This window comes from Erinaceus europaeus, chromosome 2 (genome assembly GCF_950295315.1).
Source record: "Erinaceus europaeus chromosome 2, mEriEur2.1, whole genome shotgun sequence".
NCBI classification, from domain to species: domain Eukaryota; kingdom Metazoa; phylum Chordata; class Mammalia; order Eulipotyphla; family Erinaceidae; genus Erinaceus; species Erinaceus europaeus.
The window spans coordinates 153,749,617-153,769,396 of record NC_080163.1 but is presented as its reverse complement, the minus strand read 5'-3'; the positions used below and the strand labels follow the sequence as shown (position 1 = coordinate 153,769,396).

The 19,780-nt window shown below is 45.4% G+C and overlaps 2 protein-coding genes across 5 annotated transcripts in view; one reads left to right on the top strand and one right to left on the bottom strand.

The window, feature by feature from the left end:
* CES1 (carboxylesterase 1) overlaps positions 1-19,780 on the bottom strand; it is a 561,489-nt gene that overhangs the window by 441,697 nt on the left and 100,012 nt on the right. The gene's annotated exons all lie outside the window — the stretch shown is intronic.
* Positions 7,487-19,780, top strand: part of SLC6A2 (solute carrier family 6 member 2) — a 57,032-nt gene continuing 44,738 nt past the window's right edge. The window contains exons 1-2 of one of the 4 annotated variants that reach the window (XM_060185527.1): positions 7,487-7,867; positions 8,414-8,738. In XM_060185527.1, coding sequence (XP_060041510.1) covers positions 8,465-8,738 — 274 coding nt within the window. In that variant the 5' untranslated portion in view covers positions 7,487-7,867; positions 8,414-8,464. The other 3 variants (XM_060185526.1, XM_060185528.1, XM_007532707.3) reach the window with 3 other exon arrangements.

Genomic DNA, 19,780 nt, shown 5'->3' with positions numbered 1-19,780 from the left:
TTAGTCTTTTGTTAATGATTACCTTAGGACCCTTTATTTTTAATAAGATTACTGATTTTATAAAATGGCAGATTGACTCCTTGGCATCAAAACCTTTGCAAATTCATTATCACAGACTTGATTTGGCCTGGCTGAACCTGAGGATGACAGACCTCCCTTTCGGATGGCATAAAACTCAGAATTATGCACTGAGACATCCAACCTTGGCAGGGCAAAGACACCAGTAAGGGGTGCAAGGCAAAGCACTGCAGGGGAAGGACCCTATTGTCCGCCTCTGAGTCCCCCGTGAAGCAAACCTGATTTGCATGGAGGTTGGTGTCAGCAACAAAAAATCATTTCCCTGGAAACTATGGCTCTGCCTCCCCTCCCCAAAAAGACACCGAGAGCCTTATAAGATGCGGGAAGGTTGGTTTCTGCACCCACCCCGTGGGAGGAATCGGGTCAATACTTCCCCCCTCTGGTTATACCTGCTGTTCAGGTCCCTGCTCCTCACCTCAACTACCTGCCTCAAGTTAAATTATAACGAAGGGATGAGATGCCAGGAGCCATTTCTCTGCTTGATAGATGATAAGCTTTGAAACAATGGAAGCCCTCGAGACAAGTTTCATTTCCCCCTGGGCAGGCCATTTTCCCCTCAGGTAGACCATTTATCAGAAACAGTGACACAACACATAGTTGTGGTAGCAAACATGATTTCATCCATTGTATGTTGCAAGGAACATTCCCCCTTTGAAGATTGCTCCCCCTCCTCCTCCTCCAGCACTTCCCCACTCCTTCCCCAAAGCCTTATAATGCCTGTGTTCACAATAAAATTTACAGCTTGATCAGAAACTTGACTTGCTGTCATTCTTCGTATCTCGTGTCCCTATCATTTCAGGTCTCATTGGGTTCCTAGCCCCTGCTCACCGCCCTGCTGGCCGGGGCAAATAAGAAAAAGACAGGCAGTAGAAAAATTGCACAAATGGCATCATCAATTCACAAAATGAAAGTACTACAAGTCTTATATTTATGTGAAAAAGATTATCGGTATTATTAAAAGTGCACATTAAATCAAAAAGACATTCACAAATGAAAGGCCTAGATAATACTGAAAGTGATAAGGATGTGAAGAAGTGACAGTGAGTGGGAGTTTTAATTAGTGTAACCACTTCAGAAGACAGCTTGACATTACTTTATTTTATAATTTTTTTTCTTTTAAATGTTTAATTAAATTTATTTATTATTGGATAGAGACAGAGAAATTGAGAGGGGAGGGGAAAATAAAGAGACAGAGAGAAATCTACAACATGCTTCACCACTTGTGAAGCTTTCCCCCTGCAGGTGGAGACCAGGGTCGTGAACCTGAGTCCTTGTGCACTGAAATGTGTGCAGTTAACCAGGTGCATTACTGCCTGGACCCTTGACATTACTTTAGAAAGCTGAAATATATATACTCTCTGCAAGTCATCAATTCATTTCTAAGTTTAGGGTCCAGTGAAACTTTTGAACATGCATATAGAAGATAGCTACACAAAAGTTTTATATGCAGTATTGTTTATAATATAATACAGGTAGGAAACAAGCCTATGTTCTTCCACAGGTAAATAAACAAATTGTAATCATTTCTGTAAGCAAATAAATACATTTAACAATGAAAATGAGTGATTGGCAGTTCACTCCATCATCAGGAATGGAGCTTAAAAGTATTAAATTTAATCAAAGAAGTCACAAAACAATATCTATAATGTAAGTCCTTTTCTATAAAGTTCAAACAAGGACACAATGAAACAATGTATTGTCCAGAAGGCAACTGGACAGTGCTGCTTTCTGTGGCTTCTATCACCACAGTCAATCACAGTCCAGAAATACTACATATGGTAGTATGCTATAAGAGAGACAAAGATCACATTCACCTAACTTTTGTTAGTGTATTGATAAACTTACCTATTTTACTATTAACAATTGTTATAAATTTTTGAGTGTATATCATTTATAATTTAGATTTTATCAGGAACGTGGATGTCTAGGAAAAAAAAAACACAGTATGTATATCAGGGTCTCCAATAATGTCATTTCATTCAACATAGTTTCATTATAACATTGACTGGGGGAAAAATTCCATCAATGTTATAATGATTTGAGGGCCCATGATTTGAGGGCCTGTTTCAAATATGCTATTTTATTTCAATATGAAGTTTCTAAAAACCCAGTGAATAATGTTAGAGACAAACTTGCAATCAAGGCCTGTGTTCTCTCTATGGTCTCAGGCATCCAGTGATGGTCTTAGAATATCCTCCCCACGGAGAAGGGAAACTAGTGAACACTCAGAGATGGTGATATTGTGAAGATAAACCAAGAAACGATAATTTAGTAAGTTGGAGGGAGTGGCTACCTTCAGGAAGGGCTAAAGATCAGACAGACTGAGGGAGGGGTTCATGAAGTGTTAGAAAACTCTTTTCCAGAACCTGGGGGTGGTGTTCTCATATGCTCATATCATTAACATTATTTGAACCATATACTATTCATACATGCTTTATATATTATTTCTTTTCTTTCTTTCTTAGTTGAGTCTAGGTAGAGGTCATAAATGTGAAGGTCATTAATGAACAAATGTCCTTGATAGCTAATGCCTGCCTTTTCAGAAAGAAATTCTGATCCTATCCCTCTCTCTCTCTCTCTCTCTCTCTCTCTCTCTCAACTTAACCTCACCCAGAACAAAATCACACATCCTTTCATGGTTGATGTGAAGTAATAAGTTAATGTCTCCTTGGCCAAGCTTGCAGTCCCCATGGATGCCTGTCAGTTGTTGTAGGATCTCAGTTAAAAAAAAAGCCTAAGGTTTCAGAGAGATTTTTCACTGGTAGATGTCTGCATTGCTATGTATCTAGCTCCACATGGGAGGTGGTATGGCAATGAAGGAAGCTGCTGTGATGTCTCTTCTTCTCTCTGCCATGTCTCTCTCCCGCTTTCTATCTGAATGAAAAAACATAGTCCATGGTAATGAAATAGATCCTATGCAAGGCCCCCAATTCTATTTAAGAAACAACCTAAGGACTTAGTATATTTGAATAGACTGGAAGCCTCAAGGACACTTGCAGGGGGATTTTGAGTGGCAGGTGTCCTGAAAGAGACTGGTTTCAGCCCATGGGGATCTCTCATTAAAGGCACTTTCATGTTATTTGTAAAAGCAATATAACATACTAATGACCAATGATCCCAGGTCAAGTATGTACAAGTTTATGTGGGTTTATTGCCCCTTATCCAAAAAACAAAAGATGAAGGAAGGAAGAAAAGGAAAGGTAAAAGAAATACTTTTAAAAGGAAAGAAAAGAGGGAGGGATGGAAGGAAGTGGAAGGAAGGAAGGAAGGAAGGAAGGAAAGGAAGGAAGGAAGGAAATGCAGAGGCAAAGCTCTCTTCCTCTCTGACCTTAGTTCCCCATCAGCGCAGTGGAAGTGAGGTTCCTCAGGACACTTCCAAGACCCAGCCCCTTGGATTCCAAATGCTCTCCATCCCAACCTTTGTTTGTCAGGGTCTTGACAGGGAGATGGCCAGGGCTGGACTGACAGCTCAGCCATGGCCTTGTGCCTATGGCCTGTGTCACCAAGTGTCATGATAAGTGGAAGTGACGCCTCCCTAGAGATCATGTTAGCTCTGCTAATGCTCCAGCCGCCTGCCCACCCACTTGCCCTCAGGCCACCTGGAGGGGCAGGATGCATGGTAGGGAAAGAAGCCACATGGCCCCATGGCTCTCAGAGCTGTGGGCAGGGTGTCTGGACCAGAGATGGAGACACCTTCCCCTTCAGGTCAGGCCCAGTCTGGTGTTCTCACTGCTGGTCCCCTGGAAGTCTCTGTAATCACAAGGTAGGACTCCCAGGACTTAATTGTCCTTCTGATAGTGTGCATTTTTTGCCTTCCATCCCTGCAAGAAACACTTCCAGTGTCTTTCTCACACTGCTCCAGCCAGCATAAACTTACCCACTAACTTCCTACTGCCATACCTGGGACTCTTCTGGGAGTATTTTTCTGTATGAAAGCCCACATCCTAGGCAGAAGTTAGTTTCCCAGGAGCATCCTTATTTTTTTGCTACCACTAGTTGCCTACATGATGATTTCACCACTCCCCAGGGCCACCCCCCTTTTTTCCTTAGTTTTATATATAAAGGTGAAAGAGAGAGAGAGAGAGAGAGAAAGGAGAGAGTTAGAGAAGCATTGTTCCATTACTTTTGCAGCTTTCCCCTCTCATGCTGAATGTGGACCTGAATCAGGCTTCTTGGGCAAGGTAATGCATGTGCCTTACAGGGTTACCCACCACCTGGCCCCAGAAGCAGCCTTACTGGATAAATATTGTGGCTTCCTTGTCTGGAAAGAGATTAACAATAAGGCGTGCTCCATGCAGCCTCCTACAAGTCCCCAACAGAGCTGAACAGCAGTTCTGACTGCTCCTTAATGCTACCCCCACATCCTCTCCACTCCTCTACAAGGGCCCCCAAATAAACTGCTAGAATTTGAATTCAAACTTTTGCTTTAGTTTGGACTTCTGGAGGAAACCAATACAAACAATGCTATCAAAGACACCAAACCCAACCAACGTTTGGGATCTCATCTAATTCTGTTTTGTACATGTTTCTGAAGCAAGGTTCTGTAACAGGATATATTAGGCACTGTCTTTATCGCTGATAGGGAAGTCACACAGATAACCATACTGGACAAATAAACAAAGCAGAATAAAGGAGGAGAAGTTTGCTCTGTTGTGGGAGCCAATTTTCAGAGAAAGTTTCACAGTGGAGGTGGCACCTGAGGTTTTGAAGGACCAGTAGGAGTTCTCTGGGTAGATAAGAAGAAGATATAAATAGCATGTTTAAAATTTTATAAACATATAAGAAGCACACAGTGTTTAACAATCAACTGGTACTTAAATATCTCTCGCACTGTTAGAAAAGAAAGCATATTTTTTAAGGTAAGGTTTGTAGGGAGAATGAAGAAGGAATCAGAACAGCAAGAAGTGTGGTAAAATAGACAGGCAGTATCTTGTCTGTACTGCTGAGGGTGTTTAGATATCTTGGAAAGATTGGAGGATTTTAAGAAAGTGTGAGTTATCTTTTTCTGATTGCATAAGTATCAAATGTCCATTGTAGAAAAGGTGGCTGATAAAGAGAAGTAGAAAGAAGAAAATAAAATTACCTTAAATCCAGGGCTAATTAAATCATGTTGATGTGTCTTTGTCTCTCAGAGGAGTTTGAGAGAGAAGAGTGAGGTGATCAGCCTTGAGTTTTAGAAAGAGCTCTGGCAACTGGTGAACATCATGTAGCAGGAAAGATACTGGACACAGGTGCCCGGTTAGGAGGCTACAGCAGCGGAAGGTGATGGAACCTGCAGAACTCTATAGCAATGGGAATGGGGGGGTTCACGGGGTGATTAGTAGTGAGATTGTCAGGACTGGTTGGATGGAGCCTGGGCTGGAGGAGCAGTAGGTAACATGACTTTAAATGTCTCCAGCCACAAGCTGGGGGGAGAGAACAGAGTTCTGAAGCTGGGTAACATGGGTTCTTGTTTCAGCTCTGTCATGTCCAACCTGTGACACCTCAGACAGGTTCCTTGAATCCTTAGATTCATCGTTTCCTTACTCGGAAAAAAAAAAAAATGGAATCACGTTTCTGTCCCTGCTCTCTTCACAGGCTTGTAAAGAGAGAGTCCAGGGGTCACAAGAGAGGTACTTCCCTGATTGGGGCTGGGTGGATACCTGTGGCTCTAGATTCTATTTCTGAAAACTCCACTCAGTACCTTTCCTGACATGCATCTCCACTTATTAGCCCCCAGAAGACTAAGGGACAGCTTGCCTCTCCTCTGCATTCTTTACAGAGGGTATTTGCCATGCTGAACCCTCTGGTAAAGAGGCTCTAAATGCCTTGTATCATTGTTTTATTCACTTGATATACTAACTGATGCCATGATCTGTCCCAGGTGCAAGGAATACAGTGGTTCATAAGACAGGTACCTGACCTATGGAACTCCTATGCCACTCAAGAGGAGACCAACAGGTAAATCTAGTGAGTGATGCAATGAGGACAGTAGAATAAGGTGATGTGATGGGGGCAGGGGTTGCATTTTAGATTTGAGTCCTCAGAAGGGTCACTGAGTTAAGATGTAAGCAGCTTAAGCAGAGGAAAAAGCAAATGTAAATATCTGAAGTGGGGGTTGAACTTCAGTATTGCCACCTCTATGAAGCCTTCTTTGGATCACCTCCCCAGCTCTGGTTGCTGATTCAACTTCACCCATTTTCCATACTCCTGTGTCCAAACTAGTCTTGACTGCATTTAGTTGTGGTGGGTTTGGCTTTTACAGGATAGACTAACTGAGAACCCCTTGGTAGCAGGAACTCTTTCCATTGCTCTACTAGTCAGCACTGCTCAGACATAGAGGAGGAGATCAGCATCTGTATGATGAATAAATAAGGTAAGCAGATGGGTCGATGAAAAAGTGAATGAATGAATGACTGATCTAGATAACTCATCTCAGATTCCCTGTCAAAATTGAAACACCTTCTCTCACAGTACTCCCCATTTCTTTTCTTTTCTCTTGCTTTTATTTTTATTTTATTATTTAAATTTTTTCCACCAGGGTTATGCTTGCATGACTCTACTGTTCTTGGAAATTGTTTTTCTTTTATTCCTATTAGAGGGTGAGAAACAGAGACACAGAGAAGGAAAGATATCTGTAGCACTACTCCAAATCTCCTGAAGCTTTCCCCCTGCAGGAGGGGACCAGAAACTTGAACCACCGTCCTTGAACATGGTATGGTATGTGCTCTACCAGGTGAGCCACCACTGATCTCCATTTCTTTTTTCAGACTTGGTTTTTCTCGTAACACCTGTCTCCTTTCATGACATCGAATATATTTGTTAATGAAGCTTCTTGTTTCTCCCTAATTCAACTGACATAAGGCAAACTCCATCAGGTGAGGGGTTTTGTTTTTGAATGAATTGTCCATTCATGTTATGAACAGAACTAGAGTAGAGCCTGATACCTAGCAGACATGGTAGGTCACGAACATATGCATGAAGGATACAGGGACCAGGGAATAAATACTTTACAGAACAGAGGTCGACATTGCAAAGGATTGTTAGGTGTCCCAATCAGAAAGAGCTGGAGGAGTGAAATGCTCGTCTGTGGCCTTACACACACACACACACACACACACACACACACACACACACACACACACACACACACACACACACACACACACACACACACACACACACACCTGCCACCCATCCCAGCCATATATTTTTTTTGCTGGCCTGGGTCTGAGCAGAGCATTAAAATTTTGTTGATGGGGAAACTGGCCTCTGGTGTAAGTGACCTGCTGCCAGGTCATTCGTCTCCCTGGTCCTTGCAGGTTTCTTCTCACACTCCAATTGGGGAGCCCTACTCTCTTCACTCACAGGATAGGAGTCCCGCAGTCCCGGGGTGGAGTTGGGGGGAGGGAGCTCTGTGAAGGGAAGGAGCGCGCGATTCCCGGTATCGCAGGGAGCGCGGCGCCCGCTGCCCCCAGATCCAGCGCTGCGCCCCAACCCCTGCGGGTCCCCGGCCGCGCTGTCAGTCTGCATTAGTGCTAACAGGCTCCAGACTGAGCGCACCCGGCGCGGGGCTAATGCAATCGGCGCGTTACCTGAGGCGTAGGCTACATTACCAGCCCGGCCCCCAGCTTAGTGCGGCCAGAAGCAACCAGCCCGCTCCCCGCGGCCGCTCCTGGTCCCCAGCGCTCCTCCAGAGGCGCCCGGGCTCCCTGAGGCCGCGTCCAGTCCCAGCTCCCAGTCCGTGCCCCGCGGCCTGCAGAGGGAAAGCGACCGGAGTGTAGCCGAGTTCCCCGTTGCTATTGCACAAGTGAGTGAAAGAGAGTGAGCGAGGGAGAGTGAGAGAATGAGTGAGTGAGAGACAGAGAGAGCGCCCTGAGCACGGGGCCAGCCAGGTGCGCCCTGAAGCCCAGGGCTGGAACGCGCAGAGCCAGGGTGTTAGAGTTTGGTGCGCGGAGGTCTGAGTGTTTTTGGGGGGCAGATTTCGGGGACCTATGGCAGAGGAGCAGCAAGTCCCACCCGGTCAAGTTGCTACCCTGGGAAACCTCAACCTCAGTGTGTATGGGCCTGGCCGTTTTGCGGCCAGAGGGAGCTGGGGAGCGAGGGGCGCGCAGCAGGGTCTCTGACCAAACAGGTGAGGCGGTCCTGGAGCGGGGTGGGGGGCAGTTGGGGGAGCACTTCCTACTCCTTTCCCAGTCCCACGCCACTCCCTCTAGTTGCCACATTTTCCTAACGCGCGCGCTTTCCCCTTGGAACCCCATGCGGACTCTGCGAGCTGAATAGTCGGCGCTCCCGGGAGGTCTAGGGTGGCGCGATGATCCAATGAGAACTTTTTTCCCCCCTTGCATCCAAGTAGAGCCTCTGCGAGCTCCCAGGACTATTCAGGTCCCCCTGGTCAACCGCACCCATGCTCCTGGCGCGGATGAACCCGCAGGTGCAGCCTGAGAACAGCGGGGCTGATCCGGAGATGGAGCAGCCCCTGAGGGCGCACAAAGCTACCGAGCTGTTGGTGGTTAAAGAGCGCAATGGCGTCCAGTGCCTCCTGGCTCCCCTGGGCAGTGACACGCCACCCCGGGAGACTTGGAGCAAGAAGATCGACTTCTTGCTGTCCGTGGTCGGCTTCTCAGTGGACTTGGCCAACGTGTGGCGCTTTCCCTACCTCTGCTACAAGAATGGTGGCGGTGAGCCCTCTAATGGCTTGGGGATTTCCATGGGAGGCTGCTGGGAGAGGAACTGGGGTACACACGGAGGAGAAGGGGAAAACCCAAGGGCAAATCTGGGGCTCAGGAAGGGCTGAGACAAAGCTCATGGTGAAAGGGTCAGAGTCCTCGGGGCTGGGCAGTGGTGTCTTGGTTTAATGTACACGTTATCATGTGCAAGGAAATGTGTCCCCAGTCCCCACCTGCAGGGGGGAAGCTTCACCAGTGTCAAAGAATTACTGTAGACATCTCTCCCAGCTCTCCTCTCTTTATTTCTCTGTCTTACCAAAGAAAGAAGGAAGGGAGGAAGGAAGGAAAGGAGGAAGGAAGGAAGGAAGGAAGGAAGGAAGGAAGAAGGAAAGAAGGCAGGAAGCAGAGTCTCAGATGAAAAGGAAAATGGAATCATGGCCTTCTGTGAAAAATCAGAATTTGGAGCACCAGGTTGAGTGAGAAGCCCTGATCTTTTGATAGAAGAGAGACAGAGTTATGTAGAGTTTTTGAAAGGGGCCCAAAAGTGCATGGAATGTGACAGGCACACAGTGACTCTAAACCTAGTCTCTGAGCATTATGAAAGAACCCTGGGGGCAAAAAGAGGACTTAGATTCCCTGAAGGCACCGGGGGTGGGGGGCTGTGCTCCTGGAGACAAAAGGCGTGGCACAACTGCTGAAAGAACACTGTTCTCAGGAAGAAGATAGAGCTGAGTCTTGGAGGGCAGGATGCTGGTCCTAAGGCCCTCTCTCCTTCCTCAGGCCTTTGCTCCTGGACCTTCACCGCTGCCCCCATACCACCCCATTACTGCCTGAAACTTGTGGTGCCAGGCAGAGAGCCTGAGAAAACTATGTAGTGGAAGAAAATATGCAAGGGTGTCCAGCTAGGCAAATCCATCTCGCTGAGGCATCCTGCCTTGCCAAGGGCTCTGGTCCAGATACCTGGGAATCAGAAGTTAGATAAAGGGAAAGCTTTGTGACCTTGTCCTACAGGGTCTGGGGTTCTGCTGTTTGCCTCATGATGTCCTCTGGGCATGGACTTTGGGTGGGAAGTGGGAAGCAGATAATCTAGGCAAGCAGATAATCTAGGAATGATTTTTTTTCCCCATTTTTGATTCCTGCATCTTCTTAGGTGTTTCTGATCAGATTTAAGCAGTCTGGTCCTTTAGGCTCATGTAAGGAGGAAAGCAGATTCTTTGTATATTTCTATGTAGCAGGCGGGGGATGAATGACAGACTAACTTCAGGATATACCATCTAACATGTCCACAGTGTCAGTCCTAGGTGCTTATCCCTGGATAGTGGGCAGCTTTTCATCAGTCATCAGCAACATCTTCTGGTTATTTATCTTGTTTTTCTTAGTAAGGCACAATGCTAGGCTCTGTAGTTACTATTTTAGATGTATTAACCATACTTCCACCTGTCCTGAGCCTTAGTTGCCTAAACTCTTTATTATTTTCCAGCTAGGAGTTGTTTCCATTGTTATAACTGTTGAAACTGAAAGTATCCCAGAAGAGGTATTGCACATGTCAGCTAGATAGACATTCTGGAACTTTTGCTGACATTGTAAGTTCACTTGGCCATGGCCACCAACACAGATCCAGAGTGCCTGCTGTGTGCAGGAGACATACTGGTGTCTAGGGCACATAGTGGAGGAAATTTGTCACCAGTTATAATTTTTTAAGTGAAAATCACTGAAACTCTTAGGTTTGCCAGCCCTACACAGCACCTATGCTAAGTTGTTTGGTCATATCCCTCCCTCTGCATCTGTCTCCTAAACAGGCTGGGCCACACTGCAGCTTTTTCATTCTTATGTTTCTTTTTAAGTAAGATGTATTTATCTATGTTGTGTATGAGAGAGTATAGAGGATCTGAAGCATATGTAGTGCCCAGAATTGAGCCTAGGACCTCAGGCGTGCAAGTCCTAAACTCTACCTACTAGGCCACCTCACATCATTTCTTTTCAATTTTCTTTGTTATAATACTTTTTTTTTATTAGTGATTTAATATTGATTTACAAAATTATAAGATAACAGGGGCATAATTCCATACTTCCATACCCTTCCCACCACCAGAGTTCTGTGTCCCCTTTCCTTCCATTAGAAATTACATTAGTTTTCTCAAGATCGCAGATATGGGCTGACTATTATCTCTGTAACTACCTATCTACGTTTATATGTATTAGCCCACTTTTCAATGACCCTGCCTTTTCTTCCTTTCTAAGTCACACCTAATACTACTGAGTATCATTCCTTCCTTTTTTATTTTTATTTTTTTCTCTTCCCTCTTCTCTCTCCAGGACCTGATGGACTTGGAGTTTAGAGCCCTCTGGTCATCTTCTAACATTTACTCTTTGGGGAGTAATAGCCAAAATTCTTAATAGGGTGCAGAAGGTGGAAAGTCTAGCTTCTATAATTGCTTCTCTGCTGGACATGGGCATTGGCAGGATAATCCATACCCCCAGCCTGTTTCTATAGAGGTTTGGAGAGGTGAGGTTCCAAGACACATTGGTGAGGTCATCTGCCCAGGGAGTTCAGGATATAATTATAGTAGCTAGCATCCACAACTTGGTGGTTAAAAGGCAGTAAGATATAAAGCAGGAAAAATGTTTAATTTAAAGGAACCCAAAGGTAGGAATAGAGCAGATGGAAATAGGGATTTTATTGTGGAAAGAAGCTAGGAAGACTATTTTAAGTATGTTCCTAGAGGCCTATGACTGTGATAATTTTTGCTTGAGCTTGATACATAACCTACAGGTGGACTAAAATTATTGTCTGGAAAGATGGTTGAGAATAAGCCTAGAAAGCTGGATCAGGGCAGAGAGTAGCTCCCAAACTTGAAGAAAATATTTAAATACAATTAACCATTTACTATGTCCATCTGACCTGGGTGGGGCCCATATCTATTTATATTTAGCACAGGAGCCTGTATAGCCTTTATGCTCATTTCTAGTGCCTGAGACTGGTCTATATTACAGAAATGTGGTAGAAGGTATGCAAGAAACTTCCACTGAATGAAAATAATTAATGAACTGGTCCAGAGTTTTAAAGGACTCAAAGAAATAGTAACTCCCAGAAATATTAAAATCTCTTCTGCATTCCCAGCAAAGGGAGGCAGGGAATGTAACTGGCAGCCTGGAGGTTAAAAGCTTTAGCTGTAGAGTCCTGGGTACCAGTTTCCACCCTGTGAATTTGGGCACCTGTCCCAGCCAGTTTCTTCTCCTGTGAAACGGAAATACGGGAGTTTAAATGCAAAGGTAAGGACTAAATGGGATAGGGTCAGTAGAGAAACTGGCATGGGAAGTGGCCTCAGTAAAGATAACTTCTGCTGCTTATCAGTGTCCTTGTGATGGGATGTAATATATGAGAAGAAAGTGTGACAAGTGCTCTAAAGACCCGAGAGCAGCTATGATGGAGGATATCCTGGGACAAAGCGGGTTATGAAGTGGAGGAGATGATATCTTTGTGTGAGGATTCACATAGGATCTTCTCAGACTAGTAGTGTGAGTAGCTGAATTAGATGGGTGGAGAGGCAAGCTGTGGCTGGGCTATGAAGATCTGTAGGGCTCAGGGGTGGGGAGGTCAACCTCAGCAGTGAGTTTCCATCTGGCCAGCATGTCTGTGTCTGGCACCATGGAGCAAGATAGTTCCCCAGCCCCATATCTTGGATCCTGCGGGTGGCTCATAGCCTAACTTACTCATGATCCCTCCAGGTGGTTATGCCTGGATTTCATCTCTGCTGAGACCTTCTAGATGCTCCTGGTGAACCATTTCTGAAGTCAGCCTCAGGGATGGGCAAGTAGGCTGACAGATGTGCATATAATTGAAAGCAGGTTTCAACCCCAACTCTGTAACTCTGGGCAAGACACAGCACCTCTTTGTGCCTACAGTCCACAAACCCCCACCCCCTACAGGTGGTAGAAAGCTGAGATGACCCCCAAGATTCATCCTTCTCTAGTTCTGGGGCTCAGCACTCTGCTCAAGCAAGAACTTACCTGTCCTGTCATTTAAGATCCCTTCAGGTTCCAGTATTAACACAGTAGCCTTCAAGTTCAGCTATTCATGCTGGCTCAGACTGGAGGATGTCTTGAAATGGTAAAGGTGCCAATAGTCCAGGCCCCTGGCTAATATTTTATGAATGAATTACCAGGAAAAATAAAAAAATAAGCCTGTCTGAACATCTTCCCATAGACTGATTGATGGGATGTGGGGATAGGAGACTTCTCTGGTGGGGGGAATCATTCTTAGAAATTCCTGGGCTTGGATTAAGAACCTTCGTTACAAGGGAGGTAGCCCCAGCCAGAAGAGGCCTTTCTGGGGATTCTGGGTTCTTCTTTAGTATCCATAAGGCTGTGACCTGATCTGTACTGGTCTCTACAGGAGGAGAAAGGAGATGGATCTGGTTCCCATGTTTATCTCCCAGCCAGGAAAGTGGCCACTAGGCATTACCCTTCGCACGTGGCTGCTCTTTTTAGGATGCATCCTGCCGACAGCCCTGAGTTGTCGGACAAATGTAGTCATTAGGTTCAGGCTGACCTAAGTTTGCATCTAAGCTTGACATTCCCTAAAATGTGGCCTTGTCCAAGTCACTCTTGGACCCTCTCTGGACCCCCATCTCCTTGTGCAGAAAAGGAGAATAACTACTTGTTGCAATGTGACATGGCACTTAGAGTACTATGTGCAAAACACTCAAAATTGTGCCTCGTGCTTAGCAGGGGTGTAATAAATGGAGTTGTGATAATTATTTGATGGTTTTAGCAACAAGTGTGACTCAGGAGTACAGTGAAGTCCTATTTTGGAATGATGTAGAATTGATTCTAAAAGGAAATTGCGGGGGGGCAGGCGGTGTTGTACCCAGTTGAGCACACACTTTAGTTACCATGTTCTAGGGCTCAGGTTTGAACCCCCTCTTCCCACCTATGGAGGGGATGCCTTATGATCAGTGAAGCAGGTCTATAGGTGTTTATCTTCCTCTCTATCTCTACCTCCCCTCTCAATTTCTTCTGTCCTAGCAAATAAAAATAGAAAGGGAAAAAAAAAAAACCCAGAAAAAATGACTGCTTGACGTGTTGATTTCATAGTGTTGGCACTGAGTCCCAGTGATAACCCTAGTGACAAAAAGAAGAAGAAGAAGAAGAAGAAGAAGAAGAAGAAGAAGAAGAAGAAGAAGAAGAAGAAGAAGAAAAGAAAGAGAGAAAGAAAGAAAGAGAGAAGAAAAGAAATCTACAAAGGAGAACAAAGTCTGAAAGTAGTCAGTCATGCAGGGATACGTAAATCATGAATCAATAAAATATGGGCATTTCCCTCATGACCTGTTAACCAAACCTTGTTCCACTATAGTATCCTTATGTGGAAAAGGGAGATTAATATCCCTGCACAGGGTCCTAAGGAGGACCAGTGAGATAAGTGTTTTTGGCCCTGAATGGAATCATCCTTCTTCTCCAAGTAAGATTAAGTCTCAGGTATACCACAGCCCTTTGGGAACTCTTTTAAACAAATTGTGTCTGGAATACAGGTATCAAATGGTGTCTGGTACAGAGGGTACCCTCACCCCTGAGTAGGCTGTGAGGGGTTGCATGCACTCTACATTTGCCAAGCCTGAGATTGATCATTTAGCTTTGATACATATGGCTTGGCCTTCTGGCTGGCTAAGGTACAGATCTCAGGCTGATCTTGAGAGCTGGATCTGGGATTACCAGTATGATTGGGTTTCTTATTCTGAGCTGTCCTCCCTTCCCTCAAAAAACAATCTACAAGAGCTCTTTTCCACAAGATGAGATTTAAAAAGACAGAGAGGAATCAAAAGGGATGGGTAAGCTACTAAGAAAGAGAGACTGAGAGACACCTGCAACACTACGTTACCACTTGCCAAGCATTTCCCCCTGCAAGTGGGGACCAGAGGCTTGAACCTTGGTCCTTGAGCATTGTAACATATGTGCCTCACCGGGTGCACCACCACCTGGCCTCTACAGGATGAGATTTTGCAGGACTCAGCAGGCCATTTTGTCCTCCCCTTGCAGTCCCAAACTCTTTAGTCCAAGTAAGGATTAGGTCTCAGCTGGAGTAGAGAATGTCCCAGGGCTCTAGCTGCATCCTCCCACCATGTGAGTCATTGTTGGGATGCATTTATTTAACAAAGAAATGCTTGCTAAATGCCCATCACATGCCAGGAATAAAATGGTGAGTAAAAGGTGATCTCGATTGTAGGGAACTAAGTGTCTCTTACTCAGAGTCTGAAAGTTCTTTTAATTTTGGATCTTATAATCAGAAGCATTATATTCTACCAAGGGAGGTGAGGTCCCACTCTATTCTTCTGGCTCATGTTCCTCTCAGTGATGTAGTTCTGAGCAACCCAACCACCCTTCAAACTGCTCCTTCCAGAGACTAGGAAGGAAGAACCCAGAGCTTTCAAGGAGCCAGATGGGAAAGTCCAGCTTCATTAATGAGAGTCAGATCCAGTCCTGTGAAGCTTTAGCAGAGGGAAAATTATCATTATGAGGAGAAGTAGCCCCAAAACTTATTTTCCTGAACTCCACCCCAATGCCCTCCTTAGAAGAACAGGGTTTCATCCATCAAGGGGTGCTTTCAGGTCTCAGAGTTAATGTCCAGAGGTCAGCTGGGAGAACCCCAAATAAAGGCAGTTTCCTGTATGAATCCAAAAAATTATCTTTCATCATTTTGTTTAGACCTCCTGTAACAGCAAGGAATTATGCAGACTTACCTGGAAGTTCTCTGTGAAGTGCAAGCAAGAAAGGTGAAAAGAAATGAAAAGCTATGGAACTCCATTTGGGCTGAGGCTCAGAGAAACCATGTTGGCTCAGGGTAATACAGGCAGCAATAGCATGGGGCCAGGATAGGCTCCAGATCCAGGCAAAGGGAAAAAGGAAAGTTGTTTTTGTATATATACTCTTTGGACACCAAATATATGCATGTAGACGTATGGATCAACAGCTTCACTCTGACATCATAGAGAAGAGCTCAACCCCACTAGACTGCCCTCCTTTTCAATGCTAATCCTATGTTCCTGATTGTCAGACCTGCTCTGGCTCATCCAGCCAGATATCAGGCTTCCCACCATCCCCTGTTTAGGCCTCATCATTGGTCATAAAGTCCTACAGAAATAACATTTACTGGTTTGTTACAAAGGATGCTATAAAGAGGCTGCTGGTGGTTGTGTGGTGTGTGTGTGTGTGTGTGTGTGTGCGTGTGCGCGTGCGCGTGTGCGTGTGTGTGTGTGTGTTTGTCCTGAAGAGTTGCCTGCACAGGCCTTTCCATGCCTGAAGATTTGGGTTGTGCCACCCTCCAGGCACAGGGGTGTGGTCACCCATTTGCCAGCCAGTTAAATCTCCCAGGTCCTTATTTGGAAATGTTTTTTCCCCCACTTTGTCATGCAGACCTGGTCAATACTAACTTAATCTCAGGAGAGTAGTGAGAAGGCTAAAAGTGCCAAGCTTCAAATCATGACTTGTTTTTTTTCTGGTAACCAGCTTCTACCCAGGAGCCCACCGCAAGTCATCTCACTACTACCACAGACACACCAATGGCCCAGGAAGTTGCGAAGGTTCTAGGCGATCTGTGTCAGGAACTCGAGCAGAAAGCAAATGTATTTCTCCCTATGTCCTAGGTGTCTACTCTCACTCTGTGAGCCTGGCTCTACTCACTTCCCTCCTCAAAGGAGCAGAGCCAGAAGACGTTGCCACCCATAGTCTCATATCCTGGTACTCTAGGACTTAAGAATTCTCTGTTAAAGTTTTCTGATCTCTTTCTACATGGACCTCTCACCTGGTCTCCCCAACATAGATTATGCTATAACCTGGCACAGCCCCAGGCCAAAGGAGAGGCTAGGGCTCCAGTGTCTGCAGGGATTGTAGACAGACATCAGATAGGGGCCACAACAATGCACAAGCATGTGCAAAAGGCCTGGCACACAGCTGGGTAGACCTGAAGAAGGGAAGAAGCCAGGAGTGAGGCAAACTACACCACCATCAGGTTGTCACACTCTGGGGCAGGCAACCAAGACTTTGAACTTCATAACAGACCCATTATGAAAGTTTGATTATTGAGGCAAGCAGATAGATCATGTCTGTTGTTGGTATTGTTTCACTGCTGTCCGAGTTTTATGGCTCTAAGGCATCTTTTTTTCAGACTCTAACTGAGTCCACTCTAGAGACAGTGGGAAAGAGGGAAAGAGACCACAGTGCTGAATCTTCCTTCAGTACAGTGTGGGCCAGGCTCAAATTTGGGCTGTGTATAGGACAAAATCGGTGAACTATCCAGGTGAGTTAACTCACTGGCCTGGTAAGACACTCTTCATTTAACATTCTGGGACCTAGTTGTCACCTTGAAATATATAGACACACAGAGTGTGAGTCTCTGCACATCCTTTTGTCCTGGGCCCTACAAGTGTCTGTCTAGGAGGGCCTGCTGGGTACAGTTCTCTATGTCCTGTATGGCCCTCTAATGTCTGCCACACTCTTGAGGTTTTGAGGAAAAGGGTAAAATCTGATTGTCCTCGGTACTACTTAGGATTCTGTTGAAAGTTAAGGTTTGTGGAAATCCAGAGCTGAGCTGTGGGCACTGAAAGCTAGTTCTGTTGATAATCAGGGAAGAGAATTCAGTGTGAAGAATCTTACCCCTTAATAGACCAGAAGCTGGTCCAGCCAGGTCTTGGGGGACCTTCCTCTCCTTCTTGAAGCCCTTCTTTGACCACACTCCCCCACCCCGTATCCCCCTAATCCCCCAGCAGGCCTGCATTGTAACACCCAGGCCATTACAGACAGTCCTTTCCCTTTCCTGAGATCCTCCTCACCTGCTAGGGGTCTGTTCCAGCTTACCTCACTCAGAACTGAGTGACTGCAAAGGACTTGTTTTTTCACAGAGGATTCTATACTCCCCCTCCTCTGAACAGTTGGGGTCTCTGGAATGTTAGAGTGTCAGATAGTGTATATTGGGCTTGAGGTGATAGGAGAGATGCTTTTCTTACTAAATCCATGCAGAGCATTAGAGTCTATTTCACAGTTAACAATTCCTCCCCATATGTGTTCCCATGTGTCACTGCACTTTCACAGAAGCATATACAAGGATGCATTTGTAGACCTGTCTGTATGTTAGGAACTCCTAGACACTGAGACCTGAGGAGTAAGCCCTGCCTGTGTTTCTCTAGAGTGGCCCCTGCCATCTCTGCACTCTCACAACCAAAACAATCCACAGCCAAGTGAGGACACTGGGCTTAAGACTCCTGAGAGTCTCAGCTCTGAGGTCCCAGCTGATGCTGGCTGATGGTGTGTGTGAGGAATCATACGTGAAACTGGAAAAGTGTCATGGGCATAAGGCAGTCATAATCATTGTATGGAAATAGCTTCCAGGAAGTTTTTAGTCTAGCTTCAGTTTATCAGGAGCTGTTTCAAAGAGAAGCAACCTCTACCAACCTCAGACACCCTTGAAGCCTCTCTCTTACTTTTTTCTTATTCTGTTTTGGATTCCCTCCAGATCTTTCTGTAAATGGTGCCTCTACTGACTCACTGGTCAGTGTCATTGTTCTAAATAGTGCACTGGTCACTGGGCAGCTTTCTGGTCTTCCTGTACATTCAGATGCCTTGTCATTCTCAGGTGTTCTTGGTCTGTTTTTGCTTGTAGCTTGGGCTGGCCTATGCCAGACATGTTTAGAGAGAAGAGTTCAGGCTTGTGCAGACCCATCAGCCTCCCTCCTTGTCTTCTTTTGCTAGGGCTTCCAGCCAGCCCCAGAGGAGCTGATCTCCAACAGGATAGTTTCCCTGCCCATGGCCACATCACCCAGAGATTTAGAATAAAAAAAAAAAATCCATGTCCACTGAGACACCTGATGACTGGCCCACATTTGTTCTTTCCCTTTCTTGCAAAAATGAACATCGAGTTGCCAGCAGCAAACCATAGTGCCAAGATTGGAGCTCTGACACAAGTTTTTTACATTTCCAGTGCCCTGTGGGCCACTAATTTTAACCTTCAAGCTTATTAAACAGTGGAATCTGTTCCCCTACTTGCTGGCTCCGGGCCCCCAAAGGATGTAGTGGAACTCAGATTCCAGTTTGAAACTAGGTTATTTCCTTACTAATTTGAACAATTAAGGCAACTTGGCCTTTCTATGCCTCAGTTTCCTCCCATGTTGAAGAGGATTAGTGCTGATTATCTCTCAAAGGTGGTTTTCAGTAAATAGTTGTGACTTGGCATGTGACAGATGTCCTCAGATCCCACTCCCAGAACACCCTCTCCTACAAGACTGTTCAGACTTAGGACATTCATCTGGGGTGGAATCTTCTGGAATCTGGGGTGTGTTAGAAAAAGTTCTCAAGCTCTAGAGTCAGGCAGGTCTAGCTCCAAATCCCAGATTAATTAACTACCAATTAAGTAAGCTTGATGAAGACATCTCATTTCTTTGGGTGCCAGGCAGTAGCATACCTGGTTAAGCACACATATTACCAAGCGCAAAGACCCAAGTTTGAACCCCTGATCCCCACCTGCAGGTGTCCACTTCATGAGTGGTGAGACAGGTCTGTAGATGTCGATCTTTCTTTCCCTCTCTCTACCTCATCATTCTCTCTCAATTTCTCTCTGTCCTATATAATAAAAAAGTTAGAAATAAAGGGGGAAAGTGGCTTCCAGGAGCTGTGGATTTGTCATGCTGGCACCAAATCTCAGTAATAACCCAGGTGAAAAAAACCCAACAAACAAATAAAACACTTAATTCCCTTAAGCATTAGTTTCCTCCTCTGAAAAATGGATACCATAGTTGCTGCTTCAGAGGGCATGTGGGTAAGGTAAATGGGGCATTAGAGATGAGGGCCAGTGCCCTGCTGGCTACCTAGGAGACTCACTGCCCAATAGTTTCTTCCGTGTCCTCCCCACTGCTGGTCCATCTCCTGCTACAGAAGGAACTGGGTCTCTGAGCAAATGAGTTGATGCTCCATATTTGTCTTCAAGGATCCTGGCATTCCAGAAGCCTCAGTTTCTACCACTGTAAAATGGAAATGGTAATAGTCTTTGCATTTTAGGGTTGTTGTGC